A 23,678-nucleotide genomic window follows, 5' to 3' on the forward strand; every position below is an offset into this window, starting at 1 on the left:
TACTATCCCTGCACTGAATCATGAAGGTCCTGATCAGAGATATGAGTGGAAAGTACTCCCTCAAGGGATGGCTAGCAGCCCTACTATGTGTCAAATTTATGTTAACAATGTAATCCAGCCACTTAGAAATCAAAATCCTGAACTACAAATATTTCACTATATGGATGATGTATTATTAGCACACAAAGATAAAAACACATTTCTAGAATGTTATGCCACACTCACAAACTTATTAAAAAATTATAATCTAGAGATCGCAATAAAGTACAATTAAATTTTCCAATTAATTAGGAGTTCTATTATCCTCAACCATGGTCTGTCCACCAAAACTTCAAATAGGAGTAGATCAACTCAAATCACTTAGTGACTTTCAAAAGTTATTAGGAGTCATAAATTGGATAAGGCCTTATCTAGGTATACCAACAGGAGAGTTGGGACCTTTATTTGATATCCTAAAAGGTCCATCAGATCTAAATTCACCCCAAATGTTAATGCCTGAAGCAAGAAAGGCATTAAAAATCATTGAAACATATATGGAAAATATGCATTTGGATAGAATTGATATAAGTTTGCCTTTATTATTTATTGTCCTACCAACAAAAAATATTCCTACAGGAGTATTTTGGCAAGAAGGTCCATTATTATGGATACATTTATCCTATTCTACTAACACTATTCTTACTAGGTATCCTGAGGCTGTAGGACACTTAATACTCTCAAAGGAATAAAAGCAGCAAAGGGAGTGTTTGGAATTTCTCACAATAAAATTATTACTCCATATACTATGAATCAAATTGATGAGTTAGCTAATGAGTTAAATACTTGGGCAATAATCATGTGCAAATCTAATGTTTCATTTGATAACCACTTACCATCTAATCCTTTATTGTGTTTTTGGTCATTGCATCCTGTAATTTTTCCAAAAATGACAAGAAAAACACCTATCATGAATGCTCCAAATATATTCACTGATGGGTCAAATAATGGTACAGCAGCAATAGTTACACCTGATCAAACTTTTACATTTTTAGTACCCAAACAATCAGCTCAAAAGGTAGAGCTTAATGCAGTATTACAAGCTTTTGTGATGTTTAAAGATTCTGTATTTAATTTATTTTCCGATAATCAGTATATAGTTAATGCTATAGTATCCCTTGAAGATGCTGGTAGGATTTCCCCTTCCTCTACTGTTTTCTCTTTGCTTTCCACTATACAAAGTCTAATCTGGGACAGAAAAGATCCATTCAGGGCACATACAGGATTGCCGGGAGCCCTTAGCAGATAAAACTACACATGACATACATATTTTCTCTACACTAGAAGAAGCTATAAATTTTCATAAAAGGTTCCATGTCAATGCTAATACTTTACAAAAGCATTTTAAAATAACTAAGGAACAAGCTAGACAAATAATAAAACAATGTCAAAATTGTGTGACCTTTTTACCACAAGTTAATCCTGGAGTCAATCCTAGAGGACTGATACCTAACCATATTTGGCAGATGGACGTCACACACTTGCCAGAATTTGAAAAATTAAAATATTTGCATGTTACAGTTGATACTTCTTCTGGATTTTTGGTGGGCTCCCTTCATGCCGGAGAAAAAACTGAAGATGTTATAGCTCATTGATTACAAAATTTTGCCACTGTGGGCGTTCCAAAACTGTTAAAACCAGGTAATGCTCCTGGTTATACTTCTACCTCTTTTAAACAATTTTGCTCAACATTTGGCATTACTCATATAGCAGGAATCCCATACAATCCACAGGGACAAGGCATAGTTGAAAGAGCTCATCAAACTATTAAAATCTACTTATTAAAGCAAAAAGAAGGAATTGGGAAGGGGTATATATTCCCCAAAGTTAAACTTAAAATAACCCTTTTTACTCTAAACTTTTAAAATTTGGATTCATCAGGGCTTAGTGCTGTAGAAAGGCATATGTGTCCAAAAAATGTACATAAGCCCAAGGTACTTTGGGAGGATATTCTAACAGGACAATGGAAAGGTCCTGACCCAGTAATTGTCTGGAGTCGGGGGGTCTGTTTATGTGTTTCCACAGGGAGAACAGCAGCCGATTTGGATTCCAGAGAGATTATCTAAAGCGATTTCTTTTTTTTTTAGAGAGAGTGAGAGAGAATTTTTTAATATTTATTTTTTAGTTCTCGGTGGACATAACATCTTTTGTTTTTGTATGTGGTGCTGAGGATCAAACCCGGGCCACACGCATGCCAGGCGAGCGCGTTACCGCTTGAGCCACATCCCCAGCCCTAACTAAAGCGATTTCTATAGACCAAAAAGAAGATGATTTGGCTCAAATCCATAACAGCTGATATCCAGAACTCCAGTTTGGCTACCCTTACATCTGCGACAGAACCAGGATGCTTTTTTCAATATCTATTTTATTATTGCCCTTTCCCACATCATGAAGTTCTATTTTGTTTTTTGAGCTCATACAGACCTAGGTTAATGTTTTGCTGATCAGTTCTATTTTTTGACTATAGAGTTTTTAAACATTACAATGGAGATTTCACCTGTAAAAAGTTTTAAGGCCTTTACAATTATTTTATTAGTTGTGTGCACACTTGTGTTTTATGTTGTATGTTTGTATGTACGTATATCCATATATCATAAATGATGAGCGCTCATGAAAAAATGGATCCAATATTCTTTTTTTTTTCACGTGATTTAAATGGTTTATTTTAAATTGGGTAAACAACTGTTGAGAATTGTTTTAATATGTGAACAAAAAAGGAGGTTAACAGATCTGTTTGTTTACTTTCACCTTTCCTTTTCATTATATTTAATAATTCTCTTCAAGATAATGTAAATTGTTACGAAAATTGTTTTCTTTTAGTGCCTTCTGGAATGTTACATAATTTTTTCTTTAGCCATTATTGCCAGAATTCCTATCTTCATCCCAGTGCCAGTGAAGACAAAGATAAAACCAATCTACAGCTTCTGCAATAGCCATCACTGAACTGCTTGCAGAACTTGCCTGGACTATGTATCACTTATATGCATTGTGAACTCACCTGTATGCATTGTGAACTATCTGTTGGTGCAGCGACTTGTGGTAGTGTTGGGGTATTTTTGCTGATGATGTCATCGGTGGTACAATTTTTCCAAAAGGAGCCGTCAATTGGCTTGGTGTATCTTCCTCCCTTCTGCTTGTCATGATCGTTCAGCTAAAATTTGGGTGCCAACAGAGGTGAGGCAAAGAACCTCACCCCCCCGCTGGTACAAAGACCTATCCACAGGTGTGGCTGTATACTGGACTGGTAGTCAGTGACGTGTAAGATCCAATTGCAATGGTACCAACCTAAGATAACGGGTAAGGACCATATGTACTATTGGACAACCTAAGGCAGGCATGGTCCCTAAGCCACATGCTTGTTGTTTAAACAGAGAGGGGGAGATGTTGAGAGCCACAGCCGAAGGGGCCCCAGCAAACTTTCAGACTGCCAGCTGATGATTGGCTCACAGCGGCCCCAGCAACTTCTAGCTGATTGGCTCCTCTGCGGTGATGCTCATTGGGCTGTTTTCCCGCCCTTTCGGACTATGGAGCTGCTCATTGGTGGACTTTTTTGCTCCACCCATGCGACCCAGCCAATCGGCCTCAAGAGCAGGAGGAGTGGGGGAGGTTGAGAGGCTTGTGGGAAGCTGGTGGTGGCAGTTGGTCTCTGAAGGTTTTTCCTGAGGAGCTTTTTTGTTTGGCATGTGTGGTTCTAAAAATGAAGTTCGTTTCTTTTGACACGTGGCTCCTGAATTGTGCCCAGCCAGACTGCGGCAACCTACCTGTGGTTAATTTAGGTTTACCTTGCTCTTCTTTCTCTGGTTTTCTTAAGCGGCAGTTTCATTGGTTGCTTTTATCTGTTCTTTTCTGAAATGTGCGTTGGATGACTTAGATACCAATACAGCGCCACCTCTGGTGTTCTCTATGAATTTCCTATGATGGACTTTTACATTTTTTTCTTTCAAAATGGTCACCTTTTCTCTTGAGTCACCTCTTTGTCCTGTATCTTTTCAGAGCCCTGTGTTTCATGTCCCTTTCCCTGGAGGCTTTTCAGTTTCTTCTGATCTGATTTCTGCTTTATCTCTCATGTTCTTTGAGATTTCACTGGTGGTGCATGGGATTTCACTGGTGGTGCACTTGTAGGGGTGTGTTTTATGTCCTGTAGAATGTTGCTGTGACCCTGAGACCTCAGTGTGCTTCCCGTTTGGTTGAAGGTTTATGAAGCCCTCCTGTCTGCATCATTTTCCTGACAGAGTTGGGCTGATGTCTCTGAGGGTAATTGTGGGTTCTTCATTGTTTGGGGTGGTTCTGTATGGTTTCAGTCCTTGAGTATGCTTCTGTGTAAGTGGCAGGGACATTTTCTTTTTGTCTGTTCCATCACTGTGCAGACATCATAGCATGCTTACAGATGTGAATGGTGGCCTCTTTCACATGCAGACTGTGTGGGATAGTTCAGAATTCTGGGCTACAAACGTGTTGCTTTACCACACACTGGAAGAGCTTCTGCCTTAGGTTTGTTTGCACCACCATTGCTACAGGCACAATGAATCTCTTTCACCAGACAACCATTGCATATGTGGCCCAACCTTGATCAAAATGTTCTTGAGCACAACATTGGTATGTGTCTCATGACTGTACATTATGGTAGTGAACTGGCTCCCGTTAAGAAGAGTTTGACAATCATTGGACATTCATTGTTGCTGTGAGACTTAGAAAAATAGTGCCTGCTGTTTATTAAGAAGATTGTTTTGAGAGTTATAAAACTTTGTAAGGCTGTTGTTTGGACAAGGTGACATTTTTGTTTTTTGTTTTTTTAGAGGGAGAGAAGAGATTTTTTTTACATATTTTTTAGTATTCGGCAGACACAACATCTTTGTATGTAGTGCTGAGGATCGAACCCGGGCCGCACGCATGCCAGGCAAGCGCTCCCGCTTGAGCCACATCTCCAGCCCATGGTGACATTTTTGGGTCATAGAGTTATTTCTAAGACACGTGCCAGCTTTCCACTTACCCCATTCTGCTTTGACAGTAACCACAAGAAATTAGCAAATTGTTGTGTTTATTAATAAATAAATTAAATTAATAAAATAGAGAATTCATGTTTGTTTTGGTCATATAATAGTAAGCTAGTTGACTAAATTTGTTCTGGAGTAAAGTACCTGCAAACTTCTAGTTGTTCTTAGTGTAATCACACAGAATGAGTTAATCTCCAGTTAACACATTGTGACCACCTGTGTGAAATGTTGTCTAAATGTTGTCTATGAAGGAATCTCCTTAGTGACCCCATGCCTGGAGGGTGGGAGTGGGGGCTGGTTCTAGGCATTTCTTTAAGTATGGAACAATAGACTTTCAGAGGAAACAAGACATCAGTAAATACCATGTTGCCTATATTAACTTTGTAGGTATAGAGAGCCACTGTAGTTGGCAGAATCTCTCTCAAATGCTTAGTTTCATGATTCCTGCATTTTTCTACTCATCACCTTTCTTTTCTAAAGATAAGTACTATCAGAAGTGCTTATATTAGCTCTGTACCACACAGGACATTTCTAGGACATGTAATTGAGGTGAAACCCTTAAAGAAGTTAGGAGTGATCTGGGAGCCTGTCTTACTTCCTGTGAACTCACCAAAGGAAGGGTATGATGTTTGCCAATTTCTAGTGTTGGAATGGGTGTAAGAAATTGAGTGCAGAAAAGATTTGATGGACCAAATCATGGAATTAATCAGGAGGCCAGGGAATCATGTGAACATCATGCATGTTGAGTGCAGATTTCTCATGCTGTCATTCTCTCCTGGCCTCCACTATACATTTGTGGGATATTTTAGATCTCAGTGACCTTTGAGGATGTGGCTGTGAACTTCACCAAGGAGGAGTGGGCTTTTCTGGATGCTTCCCAGAAGAACCTTTACAGAGATGTGATGCTGGAAGTCCTCAGAAACCTGGCTTCTATAGGTAATAATGTTCATTTTAAAATTAATCAAATAGAGAACTCATGTTTATTTTGGTCATTTATGTAGAAGGTGAAAAGGAAATCAGTTGGTGAATTATTGAAGCATAAATGGCACCTACAATTTGGCAAAGCATTTCTAGCTCCTAAATATTCATAAAGATTGTTATGTTCTCTCATTTTAGGAAACAAGTGGGAAGACAAGACCACTGAAGATCAGATTGAAAACTCTGGAAGCAACCTAAGGTAACTGTACTCACAAGAGGAATTCGTGAGGGAATCTGAGAACTGTCATATAATTTTTAAAGCAAACCAACCGAAGAAGTATGCATAGGGCTGGGGATGTGGCTCAAGTGGTAGCACGCACGCCTGGCATGCGGGCGGCCCGGGTTCGATCCTCAGAACCACATACCAACAAAGATGTTGTGTCCACTGAGAACTAAAAAATAAATATTAAAAATTCTCTCTCTCTCTCACTCTCTCTCCTCTCTCACTCTCTCTTTAAAAAATAAAAAAAAGAAAAAAAAGAAGTATGCATGATTTGAAATGTATTTATTCTTATAATATTTTTTGCCAGAAATATTCAGTCTTTTCAAAGTATTTGACATGCAAAAAGTACTATGAAATTGCCTATGTGAATATGACTATGTGAATAATAGCCATAGAGAAGCTGTGTTGCAAAGGATTGTTTCCTTTCAATCTCTTTATTTTCAGGCAACTTTAACAAGTCAGAAAATCTAGCCTTTACCTGATGTTAGTAGAAATGTAAAGACCTATCAATAAATAGAAAACTGTGAATGAGTTAGGTATCAATTATGTGCTGGTCACTTCTTCTTCAAAGAAGTCCTATGGTAAACTTCAAACTTTCCCCACAGAATAGTGTGGGGAAACCTTCAAATCGATTCCAATTCTTAATCAAATAAAGAAAAATTTTAATAGAGTAAATCCATGTGACTTCATTATGTGTGCAAAAGATTTCATATGTCCTTCATTCCTTCATAGGCACATCACATCTCACTCTGGACACAAATACTACAAGCATGAGGAATGTGAAGAGAAGCCATGTGAATTTAAACAATATAGGAAATCTCTGGTTTCTCTCAAAAGTGTTCACACACAAATGTTGTTGCAAACTGGAGATAGACCATATGAAAGTACAGTATGTGGGAAAGTCATCAGTTGTTCCAATGACATTCAAAGACATGAAGAAACTCATACTGGGTTGCAACCCTATGAATGTCAACAATGTGGTGAAGCCTCTTCTTCTCTCCCAGGTTTTCAAAGACACATGATAACACACAGTGGAGGTAAACCTTTGCAATGTGAGGTATGTGGGAAAGCCTTTCATTTCTCCTCTTTATTTAGAAGACATGAAAGAACTCATTCTGGAGAGAAACTCTATGAATGTAAACAAGATGGTCAAACCTTTATCTCACACACAAGTCTTCAAAAGCACAGGATCACACACACAGGGAATGCACATTTCAAATGTAAGGTATGTGGGAAAGACTTTGCGTATCCCAGATTACTTAGAATACATCAGAAAACTCACACTGGAGAGAAGCCCTATGAATGTAAGCAGTGTGGCAAAGCCTTTGCTAGATCTGGTGACCTTCACACACATGGAAGAACTCATACTGGAGAGAAGCCCTATGTATGTAAGCAGTGTGGAAAAGCCTTTGCTAGATCTGGTGACCTTCACACACATGGAAGAACTCATACTGGAGAGAAGCCCTATGTATGTAAGCAGTGTGGAAAAGCCTTTCCTACATCCCCTCAGCTTCGTGCACATGGAAGAACACATACTGGAGAGAAGCCTTATGAATGCAAACAATGCGGAAAAGCCTTTGTTACATCCGCTCAGCTTCGTGCACATGGAAGAACACATACTGGAGAGAAGCCTTATGAATGCAAACAATGCAGAAAAACCTTTGCTACATCCCCTGAGCTTCGTGCACATGGAAGAATACATACTGGAGAGAAGCCTTATGAATGCAAACAATGTGGAAAAGCCTTTGCTAGGTCCCATCATCTTAAAGGACATGGAAGAACACACACTGGAGAGAAGCCCTATGAATGTAAGCAGTGTGGAAAAACCTTTGCTAGATCTAGTTACCTTCAGATTCATGGAAGAACACATACTAGAAAGAAACCCTTTGGATGTCAACAATGTGGAAAAACATTTGCTTCATCCCATCATCTTCACATACATGGAAGAATGCATACCGGAGAAAAGCCCTATGAATGTGAACAATGTGGAAAAGCCTTTACTTCTGCCTCTTACCTTCAGATACATGGACGAACTCATACTGGAGAGAAGCCCTATGAATGTAAGTGGTGTGGGAAAGCCTTTACTCATTCCTCTCACCTTCACTCACATGAAAAAACTCATACTGGAGAGAAGCCCTATGAATGTAAGCAGTGTGGCAAAGCCTTTGCTAGAACTGGTGACCTTCACAGACATAAAAGAACTCATACTGGAGAGAAGCCCTATGAATGTAAGCAGTGTGGCAAAGCCTTTGCTAGAACTGGTGACCTTCACATACATGAAAGAACTCATACTGGAGAGAAGCCCTATGTATGTAAGCAGTGTGGCAAAGCCTTTGCTACATCCCGTCAGCTTCATAAGCATGGAAGAACACATACTGGATAGAAGCCTTATGAATGCAAACAATGTGGAAAAGCCTTTGCTACATCCTATCAGCTTAACAGACATGGAAGAACACACACTTGAGAGAAGCCCTATGAATGTCAACAATGTGGAAAAGCCTACACTACTGCCTTTTACCTTCAGATGCATAAACACACTCATACTGGAGAGAAGCCCTATAAATGTAAGCAGTGTGGCAAAGCCTTCACTCAGTCCTCTTACCTTCACTTACATGAACAAACTCATACTGGAGAGAAGCCCTAAGAATGTAAGCAGTGTGGCAAAGCCTTTGCTAGATCCAGTGACCTTCACAGACATGGAAGAATGTATACTGGAGAGAAGCCCAATGAATGTCAACAACGTGGAGAAGCCTTTGCCACATCTTGTCTGCTTCACACATGTGAAAGAACACATACTGCATAGAAGTCGTATGCATGAAAACAATTGGTAAACTCTTCTGTTATTACTGTTTCACGCATATACATGTAGGAAGTTTACTGGAGAAAAACCCTTTGAATGTGAAATATGGTAAATCAATATTTCATGTCATCCTCAAAGACAAGAGAGGCTCACACTGCTGAAAATGTGTGTGTGTTTGTGTGTATGTGTGTGTGTGTGTTTGAGAGAGAGATCGATCAATCAATCAATCCACTGGGGATTTAGTCTGGTGGTGCTCTACCACTGAGCTACATTCCAGATCCTGTTTACTTTTTATTTTGAGACAGGGACTTGCTGAGTTTCTTAGGGTCTTCCTAAGGTCCTGAGGCTAGCCTCCAACATTGATTATTCAAAATCAGCCTCTTGAGTCTCAGGAATTAAAGGCATACACCACCACATCCAACTGATTAACTCTTTAAATGTGAAAAATATCACAAATCATTCCATTTTCCCTGTTGCCTTCAAAGCCATTTCACTCACATTGAAAAACAAACCCTCTGAATTTGGGGGATTTGCAACATTCTGTCAGCTTTGTTTCCTTTCTTATATATGAAAACACTCATGCAGAGAAGCCCTGTGAATGTGAGAAATGTGGGAAATCTTCTAGTTTTCTCATTTTTTCCTAAGGCCTGGGAATATTGTTTTGGAATAAAAAGAATAAATCCTATGCAAGTAAGAAATATAAAGGGTTCAGCCATTCTAGTTTTGTTCAGTTGTATGAAAGGACTCATACTGTAGAAAATGCTGAGGATAAGCCATGTGGGGCAGTATTAAGCTTTCGGAGTTTTCTCCAAAAGCATAAAAGAATTCACATCTGTGAAAATCCTTTTTCTATCTTTAAAAATTGCAGTAACACTTTCAACTTTCCAGGTCCCTTTGAACAGCATTTAAGAAATCACACTGGAGAAAAGCTCTGTATGTAGAAATGTGGTGAGAACTTTGCTTGTTTCTGATCCATTTGAACTTGTTCACACTTGAGGAAAATTTTATTTTATTTCATTTTATTTATTTATTTTTCGATAACCACTGTAGGTGTGTGAAAATGGTGTGTGTGCCTTCATTTATTTTTTTCTTTCTTTCTTTTTTTTTAAATCTATTCAGAGGTAACAAAATTGCACCCTGGGTTCGAGAGGAGCATTGCATCAGCATGAAGATTTGAAAGCTACATGTTTTTCTGGGTTAAGTCTCTCTTATTGTTAGATTCCATTTTCCTGGGTTAAATCTCTCTTATTGTTAGATTCCATTTTCCTGTATTTTAAGTCTTTTGTGTCTAATGTTTCATTACATATTGAGTAGGTTAGTTTAGGCCTCTCCACTCCAGCCTTTGGTACAGATTGGTGAAACGGGTCTTCTGAACTTCTTTCCTCTCTTTCTTTGTTCAGATTTCACCCAGGAGTGCGCTACCACTGAGTTTCTCCACGGTCTTTTTAATTGTTATTTTTTGAGATGGGGTGAGGCTGGCAGCTGGGACCATAGGAATGTGTCTGTGTACCCTGCGGCTGGCCTCTTCCTTTTCCTTGATTGCTTATTGATCTGTTGATGATTCTGGGACCACCACTCTTGTCACTTGTGCTTGTTCTAAGGCTCATGTATTGTGCTGTATGGAGGCACATTAAAGAGCATTATAAAATAATGTCATTTGTGTATATTGTTTAGAGAGGCACTTTCTCAAAATATATTTTGCCCTATACTTGAGTTGCTTTCTCTTTTTTTTTCCCAGTTCTGGGGACCGAATCCTGCCTTGTGCATGCTAGGCAGGCATTCTAGCACTGAACGCTCCATAGCTCAGGTGGTGAGTTTGCTGCTGCTGTGAGTGTTTACCCCACTGATAACCACATCAGCAGATGTAGCTCTGCAGGTGTTTCCTCCACAAGTGCAGCTAATCTCTTCCTTCTTAAAGGTCTTTTATACCGGTGAATTTTTTTTCAAAAAAAAATTACATCCAACTTAGGTTTTCTCCCCATGAATAATACTTAGGTGGAATATGCCAGAAAACCCAGGCTTGATTTCTCTCTGTGTTTTGGAGTACCTCAGTAGCCCTGGAAAAAAATTGTGTGATGGTTTTCTTAATACACACTACATGACCAAAGGCTTGGTAAGGAGCATCCCAGTCTGATGTCCTAATATAGTGACACTCCCTTCTCCACAAAATAATCTTAAATAAGCTTCTCAAGAGACCTTCAACAGAATGTCAGGAAAAGATTTTGCAAAGATCTCAATGTGGGTTATAACACAGACTTCTGCTTTTGTGGCAAAGCTTGGAAGACCTCTGACCAATCTTTCAATTGGTACACAAAGCACTTTCTGTGAACTAATCAAAACAAGAACAACAACAAAAACACACCTTTTTGTATACCCCTACAAAAAATATAAACCTCCATCCCTGTCCCACTGGATGTAAATGAAGATCAATGAAATTCCAAGCAGTGATCCAAAAAATATTAAGTGATACCCCTCAGAACCCTGCAGCTAATCAATGTGATCCTGGAACATTCCTTGGGTGTCTAGCCTCATGTGTCATACATCACTAATAAAGCTGCAGCCTCCAATCAGGTGGTATTGTGCAGTACTTGCTGTGGAGAGGGCTGTTTCTGCTCAGGCTAAAGGATTCAGTTACTTGTCCTAAGGATTCAAAGACTCCTGAGCAAAACCTCACCCACAACCTATTCAGTTATCATGGATCTTGTGTGATCATTGGTAAGAGTTCCTTACATACTTGTGGCCAAATATTGAAGTTTGCCACCATGCCAAAGATGGGTTGATTGTCACTACTATCTCTGTTCCAGCCTTTTGCTGTGTCTTGGTGTTCATTTGGAGTGGAAGGCCAAAAGAGTGCACTGTGGCCCTTCTGTTTTTGATAAATACAGCCTAAGCCATCCAGAAAAACTTCTTCTTTAAAAAATAGTTTTGAATGCTTCCCAAGATTTCCAAAAACTTTCTTTGCAGCTAATAAGTCAGTGTGGCAATTTCCTAGTTTTACGTTTTTGATTTAGTAGAAATATTGCATAGAGGTGTGTGAGCACTTGACGCAGTCTGGATTTTTTTGTAATAAATCCAAAGGTAGTAGTTGCAGGCTTGCTCCTGGGCAGTGTGAGGGACTGGAGTGAATGCAGCTGTCCTGGGATGTGGGCATTCTTTGTAGGAGTTCAGTCTTGGTGAGGACATCAGTGCAGGAATCAACACTTTTAGGAGGGCTCCAGAATCTCCTGACAGGACCTGCCTGTCCCTTTTGGACAATAGTGTTGTCATGTGAGCTGGCAGGTGGATGGCTACCTTCTGATGGATTTGGGTTTGTAGCTGAGCAAATAGTGAGAATGTACAATGATTAAATGAGAATTAAAATATTCTTTGTCATACCAAAGACATAATTTGGGGGCCAAACATAATAACAAGTAACCTCTTGTACCTTGAAGCACATATTTTCCTTCATGAATGCATTTTCTCACAAACTTTTGTAGTGTGATGCTTATGTGAAACAAACTGAGATAAACATGGAGAGGTTTATTTAATGGTACAGTGTACTAGAAGTTTTAAAGACTTGCAGCAGGCATAGATTCCACTATTGTTAAAATTTTATGAAAGTCTCTGAAATTCGCAAAATTATTGAGAATCCCCACATGCTGTGGCATACACCTGAAATACCAGTGGCTCAAGATTCTGAGGCTGGAGGATTGTGATTTTTTTATCAATTTTTTTTTAAAGAGAGAACAAATTTTTAAATATTTATTTATTTTTTTAGTTTTCAGTGGACACAACATCTTTATTTTATTTTTAATGTGGTGCTGAGGATTAAACCCAGCACTCCACGCATGCCAGGTGAGCACACTACTATTTGAGTCACATCCCCAGCCCATCTTTTAATTTTTCTTAAAAATTTATATATATATATATATATATAATTTTTTTTCTAAGGATCAAACCCAGTGCCTCACACATGCTAGGCACATTGTCAACCACTGAACCACAACCTTAGCCCAAGGGTTGTGATTTGTAAGGTGGCCTCCCTGGATAACAAGTAGTAAAGAACTCAGTGATACCGTCTCTAAGAAGTAACTCAAATAATAAATAAAAAAGAAGGCTGGGAGGTGGCTGAGTGGTTGAGTGTCATTGAGTTCAATTCCCAGTACCTCCAAGAAAAATGCATTAGGAACCAAGTTTTAATAAACCATATGATGGGTGGATGGGCTTGTCCATTATATTGTTTTCTTCTTTGGATTCTCAGGCATGATTTATTAATTCAGGAACTCTGTAAAATTCACCATTTCAATAAAAATCAATTTTATGGTTTTAAAAAATAATAATATAGCAAGGTCCATGAGGAGAAGCTTCCTGCTCTAGGAACCCTCAGTAATTGGTAGTCATCACAAGTGGCCATAATGTCCTTATCATAAAGAGTTTGTGAAAGCTTTTTTTTGTGCAGGAGTCTCTGAAGGTGCTAAACGTGCCTGTCTTTTCAGAGCCTTTTGGTGGAGGAATTCCATATGGAGGTCTCTGATTTATAGATGATGTCATTGGGGAGCTCAAGTGAAACTGATAAGTGAAGAACACGTTACCACCTGGTCCAGGGCAGTCTAAAAGGTGTCAGATTTTCTTGTCTTTAAGGAGTGTGTCAAGCAACCTTGGAGGAGGATGTCAGCAATTTATGATGTGCTCCTGCAAAAAATGTGATGCTGTGAGTCTCAGGTCATTTGTGAAAAGCTGATGAGTAGTCTGAAAATTTATTTGATCCTGTTAGTGATAAGGACAATTTGCATTAGAATGCTATTGAAATAGAGAAAACAGAAAATATTGGCCAAATCTGAGGCCAAAATATATACCAGTTGTTGATTAGATAGGATTAGTAATTTTCATTATATTTGGTATTGGGTATTGATACTTACAGACAGGTTCACCAGTGGAACTGGTGAACCATGCGGTTGACTTAGCAAGGAACTTTGTGCCTGAGAATAAGGTCAAAGCTGAAAAGTCTCCCACAACAGAGTCTCCACCATAGAGAGCATTGCCATAGCAACCAGGCATCCTATACATTCGCATAGAAACTTTTCTAGTCACCAAGTATGCCACTGCCATTACATCATTAGAAACCTCCATCTCAGACACTTGTCTCCCAATCACTGTCACTGGTCTCCACAGGGGATTGAACCCAAGGCTGCTTTACCACTGAGCTACACCCTCACCAAGCCCCCCCCCACTCTTTTTTCTTTCTTGAGACAGTGGTGGACTCGGTTGCCCAGGCTGACCTCACAATCATCTAAAACTGGAGCAATGTGGTCTCTGAACCGTTACCCCAATGGCAGTCACATTTGCTGGGAACTCAGCTGAAGTGTGTTGAGAGCCACAGCCAAAGGGGGCCCAGCAAACTTCCAGCTGCCAGCAAACTTCCAGCTGCCAGCTGATGATTGGCTCACAGCAGCCCCAGCAACATCTAGCTGATTGGCTCTTCTGCGGTGATGTTCATTGGGCTGTTTCTCTGCCCTTCAGACTGCCAGCTGATGATTGGCTCACAGCGGCCCCAGCAACATCTAGCTGATTGGCTCCTCCACGGAGCTGCTCATTGGGGGACTTCTTTGGCTCCGCCCACGTGACCCAGCCAATCAGCGTCAAGAACAGGAGAATTGTGGGAGGTGGTGAGGGTTGTGTGGGGGTGAGAGGCTTGTGGGGGAGAGGCTTGTGGGAAGCCGGTGGTGGCAGTTGGGCTCTGAGGGGTTTTTCCTGAGGAGTTGTTTTGTTTGGCGTTTGTAGTTCTAAAAATAAAGTTAGTTTCTTTTGACAAGTGGCTCCTGAATTGTGCCCAGCCAGACTGCAGCATTTGGTGGCCCGCACGGGGAGCGACTGAGGGTAAGTAAACTGCTCGCCCCTGAGGGCAGGGCGAGAGGAGGGGTAGCCATTCTAAGATTCCTCTTTTGTTTTGCTTCATTTTTGTTTTAACTTGCCTGTCCCTGGAGATGAGTGAGACGGAAGAAAAACCGCTCACATCTGAGGAAAAACTATTTGCGTCTGAGGAACAGATAGGGAGAAAGGACGGATACACATTTCAGGAGGATAGAAAGGCTGATATAATGATTTTGTGTGGTTCCAATTTTATTTCATTCTGTCTCGGTTTTGTTTGGTGTTATCTTGTTGGGTTGTATTATAGTAGAAATATGGGATCAGGAATTAGTAAAAAACAAACCGAAAGACTGTTAAGTAAATTGTTAGAGGAAGGAGGCATCTCAGTAAAATCAAGAACAGTTAGGGCATACATTGATACAATACAACAATGTAGCCCATGGCTTTTTAAGGAGGAGTTGTTAGATATATCACAATGGAACCATCATGGTGAAGATTTAAAAAGAATAGAAAAGAACAACCCAGGGACTCTGCCAGTTGGCACATTGCCATTGTGGACACTCGTATCTGGTTTGCTTAGTCCAAAGCCTTCAATTCAGACAAAGGTAGAGGAAGGAGAAGACATATTGATTCAAGTAAAAGAGAAGTTCTCTCAAGTTAGTCAGAAAGAGGAAAAGATTCAAGTAAAAGAGAAGGTCTTTCAAGCTAGTGAGACAGAGGAAGGAAGTTTAGAGCAGAAAAAGCCATCAGGGAAAAAGTTACAACAGGAGACTGCTAATAACACCTTTCTATCAGAGAGCATAAGTGTCCAACCAACAGCACCACCTCTACAGGAGACTTCTACTAACAGCATTCTATCACCAGAGGGCATAAGTGTCCAATCAACAGCACCACCTCCATATGCTAGGAGACTCCCAACCCCCGCAGTTGATAGTTGGGATCCTGAGACAGGATCTCAAGTATGCCCTGTATTTGAGGTAGGAGGGCAGCGAATTTACCAGGGTTTAAATTTCAAAACAGTAAAGGAGCTAAAAGAGGCTGTAACAACGTATGGTCCTCAAGCACCCTTCACTGTAAGATGGTCGAATCCATTAACAACTTGAACATGACGCCAGCAGATTGGGCTAATATGTGTAAAGCTGTGCTAAATGGAGGTCAATACCTGTTATGGAAGGTTGCCAATGAGGAATTTTGCAAGGAGACGGCTAAGTGAAATGCAGCAGCTGGTTATCCTCAGAGAAATCTAGATATGTTGTTAGGAAAGGGACCTTATGAGGATCAGCAGCAACAAATTGCATATGATCCTGGCGTATACTCACAAATTGCTGCAGAGGCGATTAGGGCATGGAAGACTTTACAAGGACATGGAGGTTTACAAGGTCAATTATCTAAGGTAATACAAGGAGCTAATGAACCTTACGCTGAATTTGTAGATAGGCTTATTCAAACAGCTACCAGAATTTTTGGGAATACAGAACAAGCAATGCCATTAATAAAACAACTGGCTTATGACCAAGTGAATCGTTGGTGCAGAGATATCATTAGACCATGGAAACAGGAAGATTTAAACACATATATTAAATTATGTAGAGACATTAATGAACAAAAGCAAGTCATGGCAGCTGCAGTAAAACAGGCTTTAGATGCCAGAGACATTAATGAACAAGGGCAAATTGTGGCAGCTGCAGTAAAACAGGCTTTATATACCAGGCCAAGAACATGCTACAATTGTCAACAAACAGGACATTTTAAAAGGAATTGCCCCATAAAAGGAGGGTTTAACAAAACTAGGTATCAAAGGAGTAGAATACCGGGTATTTGCCCACGATGCCATAGAGGGAGACATTGGGCTAATGAATGCCGTTCTCAAACCACTGTAGAGGGTACTCCATTACATTGGGCTAATGAATGCCGTTCTCAAACCACCATAGAGGGTACTCCATTATCAAAAAACAAACAAGGACAAGGTGTTTATCCACAATATTGTGGACAAAGGCATCGGGCTCCGTTGCCAAAAAATGGACACGGGGCCCCAATGCTCCGGGGCCCCAAACCACAAATATATGGAGCACTGGAGGAACCCAGCAACCGCATCAGGGTAGTGACGAGGACACATTGTCCATCAGATCCCTCTTCAGACAAACCAGAGGGAGCGCAGGGTTGGACATCTGCGCCTCCGCCAGATCAGTACTAACACCAGAGATTGGAGTTCAAATCATTCCCACAGGGGTAAAAGGACCTCTTCCCAAAGGAACAGTAGGCTTATTATTGGGACGCAGCTCTTCTACTCTAAAAGGACTTTTGATAAGTCCTGGGGTAATTGATCCCGATTATGAAGGTGAAATAAAAATTATAGGCAGTTCTCCAAAGGGTATATCAGTAATTTCACAAGGAGATAGAATAGCACAGTTACTAATAATACCAAGCCTACATGATAAATTTTCCAGTCATGCTGTAAGAGGTTCCAAGGGATTAGGCTCCACAGGTGTAGATTGGGCTATGCTTTCTTTAAATTTAGATTCTCGCCCCATGCTAAAACTAAATATTCAAGGACGTGAATTTAATGGGCTACTGGATACAGGTGCAGACCTTAGCATCATCTCTCGTCAAGAATGGCCAAAACATTGGCCATTACAACAAGCCACTCAAACGCTTTGAGGCCTAGGAGTGGCGACTAATCATGATAGAAGCGCAATGGTATTAGATTGGAAGGATCCTAAAGGATGTGAAGGAACTATACAGCCATATGTATTGGATCATCTTCCCGTAAATTTATGGGGACGAGATGTCTTAGATTAATTAGGTTTGACATTAACAAATAACATCAATCAAAATGCACCCACTATTATGGCTAGACAAGGTTTTAGGAAAGGAAAAAGATTAGAAAAACAAGAACAAGGTATAGCAGCACCAATACAAATAGATCAAGGAACAGACAGACATGGGTTGGATTTTCACAAAGGGCCACTGAGACAATAAAAATTACATGGAAATCAGAAAGACCAGTATGGTTCCTCAGTGGCCCTTGACTAAAGAAAAGATACAAGCAGCCCATGATCTGGTCAAACAACAATTAGCGGAAGGATATATACAACCTTCTGTATCTCCCCATAGTACTCCCATTTTTGTCATCCAAAAGAAATCTGGTAAATGAAGATTATTGCAAGACTTAAGAGCCATTAATAATGAAATGGTCATTATGGGACCTGCTCAATCGGGGATTCCTCAATTGTCTGCTTTGCCAAAAACTTGGTATGTTTTAGTTATAGATATTAAAGATTTTTTTTTTCAATTCCAATTCATCCTGAGGATAGTCCACGTTTTGCATTTACTATCCCTGCACTGAATCATGAAGGTCCTGATCAGAGATATGAATGGAAAGTACTCCCTCAAGGGATGGCTAACAGCCCAACTATGTGTCAAATTTATGTTAACAATGTAATCCAGCCACTTAGAAATCAAAATCCTGAACTACAAATATTTCACTATATGGATGATGTATTATTAGCACACAAAGCTAAAAACACATTGCTAGAATGTTATGCCACACTTACAAATTTATTAAAAAATTATAATCTAGAGATAGCAATAGATAAAGTACAATTAAAATTTCCAATTAATTATTTAGGAGTTCTATTATCCTCAACCATGGTCCGTCCACCAAAAATTCAAATAGGAGTAGATCAACTGAAATCACTTAATGACTTTCAAAAGTTATTAGGAGACATAAATTGGATAAGGCCTTATCTAGGTATTCCAACAGGAGAACTGGGACCTTTATTTGATATCCTAAAAGGTCCATCAGATCCAAATTCACCCCGAATGTTAATGCCTGAAGCAAGAAAGGCATTAAAAATCATTGAAACATATATGGAAAATATGCATTTGGATAGAATTAATATAAGTTTGCCTTTATTATTTATTGTACTACCAACAAAAAATATTCCTACAGGAGTATTTTGGCAAGAAGGTCCATTATTATGGATACATTTATCTTATTCTCCTAACACTATTCTTACTAGGTATCCTGAGGCTGTAGGACAATTAATACTCAAAGGAATAAAAACAGCAAAGGGAGTGTTTGGAATTTCTCCCAATAAAATTATTACTCCATATACTATGAATCAAATTGATGAATTAGCTAATGAGTTAAATACTTGGGCAATAATCATGTGCAAATCTAATGTTTCATTTGATAACCACTTACCATCTTATCCTTTATTGTCTTTTTGGTCATTGCAAATAAGTCTGTTTTTAATTGCTTATATTCCAGAGTCTAGAGATCTGGCACCCTCCATCTCTTTTTCATTTTTATCATTAATCCTAGAAACTTTAAATTTTATTTGTACTTTTCAAGTACAGCATAAGGTGTGTAGAAATGGTGGGTATATTTTGGACTGGTCTCCTAAAATTGACAAAAGGCAGTTATGCAAGGGTAATGCCATGAATCCTGGAAGATTTGTTAGTAGCATCCTGACCTTCAGGGAAGGTGGCATACAGAAAGATGTTTGGCACTTAATTGCTGCCTCAGAATTCTTACATTTTACTGACAAAGCTTTACCAGACTTTGTAGGCAAGAACTGTAACAGGAAGGTTCTTGCTACAGCTTATGGGCCTGTATTCAATCTCCTTATGTTTTAATTATAGGAAATGTAAAAGTTAAAAGGGAAATGATAGATGTCTTGTTACATGTCATAAATGTAATTTAATTAATTGTTTCACCAGAAATAATAGAGGAAAAAGGAACATTGACACTTCATCAGCCCTCCTTTGTCTTATTACCAGGAAATATTTCAGAGCCATGGTAGGCTGATGCTGCTTTTCAAGTCTTACAACAAATACACATCCAGCTAGCGAGACCTAAGTGTGCTCTTGGACTCATAATAGTGAGAGTTGTTTGCTTGGTTTCTTTAATTGCTTCCATGGTGACAGCTTTGGTGGCCATATCTCAAATATTCAACATGCAAATTTTCTTAATTATTTGGCTCAGAATACTTCCAAGGCTCTTCACAATCAAATAAATGTTGATGAAAGGAATGCGACCAAGCTAAATGCCTTAGAGACTGCTGTCATGAATATAAATAATGAACTTTCCACTTTGAAATTCAAGGAAAGACCTAAATGTCATGCTATAAGTAAGTGTGTGATACTGCTGCCAAATGCAATGCTTCTTAATGGTATTGGAAGAAGCTTCAAAACCATTTGTTGGATATTTGGCAGAATAATGCTTGGATCTTTTGGAGCTGCATCATCAGATTCAAGATACAAAAATGTAAGATTCATTTTTCAGATCCTACTTCTTTAGCTGATCAAATACTTAAAGAATTAAACAGCTTTAACCCTGGAAACATTCTTAAACACTCTGCATGGTATATTCTTGTATTGTTCTCATTGCTACTTATTCTCTCTTGTGTTGTAATTGTAGGATGTTGTGCCCCTCTAAGAAGAATTCAGGAAATCAAAATAATGACCCATCACCTGGTTTTTCAAAGAAAGAAGGACGGATATGTGGGAAGCCCTTCTGAATGACCCATGCCTTCCAGTCCTGAAGTAGGAGGCTCTGACCAGTCACTACATTTGTGGTGACTTGGGTGTTATTCCAGCTTAGATAGAGAGATGGGTCTTCAGACGTAGGCATTATTCATGAGGGTTGACTTAGCCTCATGTGTCCCTTGTAACCCTGCCCCCTCTGGCCTTTTTTGAATAGAACTTTCTAAGAACAAGTGTACTCCAATAAAAGCTCTCTTCTGAATGTGGTCATTTTCTCACCAGCCTCTCGTGATTTTCCCTTGCCCTCCCTTTTGGTGAGCCTGAGACCAAGAGCAGAGAAGAAGTCCTGAAGCTTGTGTAAAGGTAAAGTGTGTCTATGTTTTATTTGGTGTCCCTGGAAATTCACAGGACTGCCCTTAAGTTAAGCTGACTTTGCAGGTCGGGGGCAGCATTTTGTAACTGTGTGGGGAGCAATTTTCCTGACCTGCATGGGCAGCAATTTGTAACTGGTGTTCAGATGGATTACATACACACACAAACACACATACATACACACAAACACACACACAGTGCTTATATTTTTCAAGAGTGAAAGCTAAAGCAAAAATGCCCCTGAGATGACTAGATATCCACAAGAAGAAAAAATGTATTTGGATATGTACCTCACATCATGTACAAAAATAAAATTAAAAAAAGGATCAAAGTCCTTTGTGTAATAGCTAGAAGCATAAAAGTCATAAAAACAGTTGAGGAAATTTTCATTACTTTGGATGTGGTTATGGCTATATAATATTTGTATTTATTTTAATCTCGCCACTCAGAATAATCCCCATTTAAAAGTGGTATGATTTCATGTCAAAATAAAACTTAATGTTACGTGTAACTGAAATTCACTAATAAAAAAAGTAAAATTTAAAAATGAACAAAGGCACTGGAGATGTAGCTCAGGGGTAAAGCACCCCAGAGTTCAATTTTCTGTACCAAGAAATAATTATTAAAGGAACAAAGATATTTCTGAATGTAATAGGCTTAATCTTGACTCTGTTGATACTTCTGTGTGTTCGGTGAAAATGAGAACCATTTTCATGATAATTCATAACTTGCTAAAAAATATGCCCACAAAATTATTATATTTCTCTTTTTTGTGACTCAACAATGCATTCATGACTACATGAAGAAGCGACAAGTATACAGATGTTATTTGGAGTCAGAAGTTAATTAGTTAATATTTCTTTTACAGCCCTTCAGCTAATATGATTCCACACAATGCTATTGATCATTTGGCTCCAGAGGAGTAATCTTTACTCTTGAGAAATTTCAATTTTATTTAAGTCTATAGATTAAGAAAAATGGATGTCCAGTTTTGACTTATACAAGGTAAATGTGGTTGGAGTTTTTCAGATAGAAGTCCCCACTGGGGACAGTGAAATTTCAAATAGTATATATGGAAGTCTAGATGAAGTCTATAGTTTAAAAAAAACATATTGGCTAAATTATAAATATATTTTTCTTTACCCTTCACAAAATTTATTATGGCACATCATAAACCTCATATCTAAAATCCTGTAGATACTTTCTAAATATGTGGTATTAGAAGCAGTATCTTTTGGCACATGCCTATAATCCTAGCAGTTTGGGAGGCTGAGGCAGGAGGATCACATGTTCAAAGCCAGACTTAGCAATTGGTCTCTAAGTAAAATTTTTAAAAGGGCTGGGAATGTTGCTCAGTAGTTAAGCTCCTCTGTGTTCAATCCCTGGTACCAAAAAGAAACAAAGAAAATTTGTCTTTTCTAAGAATCCATTGTTCAATGCAGGGTTATGAGATTTTTACATGTTTTCTCCCAAGAATCTTGTAGTCCCAATTCTCATATTTACACTTTTCTTCCATTTAAAATTTTAATTTTTTTTTAGTATTTGGCACACACAACATCTTAGTTTGTATGTGGTGCTGAGGATCGAACCCGGGCTGCACGCATGCTAGGCGAGCACACTATCGCTTGAGCCACATCCCCAGCCCCTTCCATTTAAAATTAATTGTGTAAAGTGTGAGATAGTGTTTGAGATCATGTTCCATAAATATAAGGATCTATTTCTAAATTATATTCCATTTACTTATTTCTTTTTGCAGTAATGAATTTGAATCTAGAAACACTCTACCACTGAGATTTATCCCCAGTTCATTATTTCTTTGGTTTTGAGACAATATCTTGCTATATTCCCAAGGGTGACCTCAAATTGTCAATTCTCCTTCCTCAGTCCCCTGAGTTGCTGGTACTACAGGCATCCACAACCATGCCTGGAATATTATTCCATTTAATCATTTTGTAAGTGTGACTCAGTACTGATTACAGTAACATTTTCAAAATAGCTTTGATGAAGATGTACTATATATACACAATAAAGGGTCTCTGCATGGTATTTTAACACATATGCCGCATCCACTGATGAAATCCCTTTCTCATTCCCCACCTTCACTCTTTAACCTTTAAAAATCACCAACCTAAATTCAGGTTTAGCCTCCCCCACACGAGGGACAGCATGCAGTGTTTGTACTTATGTGTCTGGTTTTGTTTCATTTTACCACTCTACCCTCCAATTTCATACAATTGGTTGCAGGTGGCAGGATTTGATTTTTATGGATGTATGCATACATATATGCCATATTTTCTTTATCCATCTGCCACACAATTCCTAGGTGATTCTATATCTTTTCAATTGGGATGTGCCTCAATAAACATGGGCATCCAGGTATCAGATGAAAGTTTCATTCTTGTTCATTACATACTCCCAAGTGGGATACCTGAATCACAAGGTAATTCTATTTTGGTATTATTTGGTTGAGATACAAAAGACTTAACCAAAGCCTCATGTGCTTGGCAAACATTTGACAGTTAGACTACATCACAGTGCCTTATATTATTATTATTATTATTATTATTATTATTATTATTATTATTATTTATTTATTTTGAGGGAGCATTACATTAAGTTTCCTATCCTCGCAGCAAATTCAGGATCCTCCTCCTGTGGTCTCCCAAGTTGCCTACTTTACAGGCATTTATCACCATTCCTGGCCTCCAGCATATTTCTTTTTTATTGGAGACAGAGTTTTGCACTGCTTGAACTTGAACTTATACAAGCTGGCCTTAAACTTGTAATCCTCCTTCTTTAGCTTCTTAAATATATGGGATTAGTCATGTGCCATGATCCCAGCTATTGTTAATTTTTTGAGTAATATGCACAGTTTTTCATATCAGCTACCCAATTTACTTGCACACACCTGTGCCTAAGTGTTGATTTTTTTCTACAT

General features: G+C 38.9%; 1 protein-coding gene across 1 annotated transcript in view; it reads left to right on the forward strand.

Annotated features, from left to right (window-relative positions):
* LOC308640526 (zinc finger protein 670-like) overlaps window positions 1-23,678 on the forward strand; it is a gene marked incomplete at both ends in the record, with an annotated part of 39,854 nt that overhangs the window by 11,306 nt on the left and 4,870 nt on the right. Inside the window, 3 exons of the mRNA XM_081312400.1 lie at window positions 5,840-5,966; window positions 6,147-6,207; window positions 6,964-7,211. Coding sequence (XP_081168526.1) covers window positions 5,840-5,966; window positions 6,147-6,207; window positions 6,964-7,211 — 436 coding nt within the window. The remainder of the gene's footprint in view (window positions 1-5,839; window positions 5,967-6,146; window positions 6,208-6,963; window positions 7,212-23,678) is intronic.

This window comes from Spermophilus citellus, assembly GCF_964194105.1.
Source record: "Spermophilus citellus genome assembly, contig: SCAFFOLD_483, whole genome shotgun sequence".
NCBI lineage: Eukaryota > Metazoa > Chordata > Mammalia > Rodentia > Sciuridae > Spermophilus > Spermophilus citellus.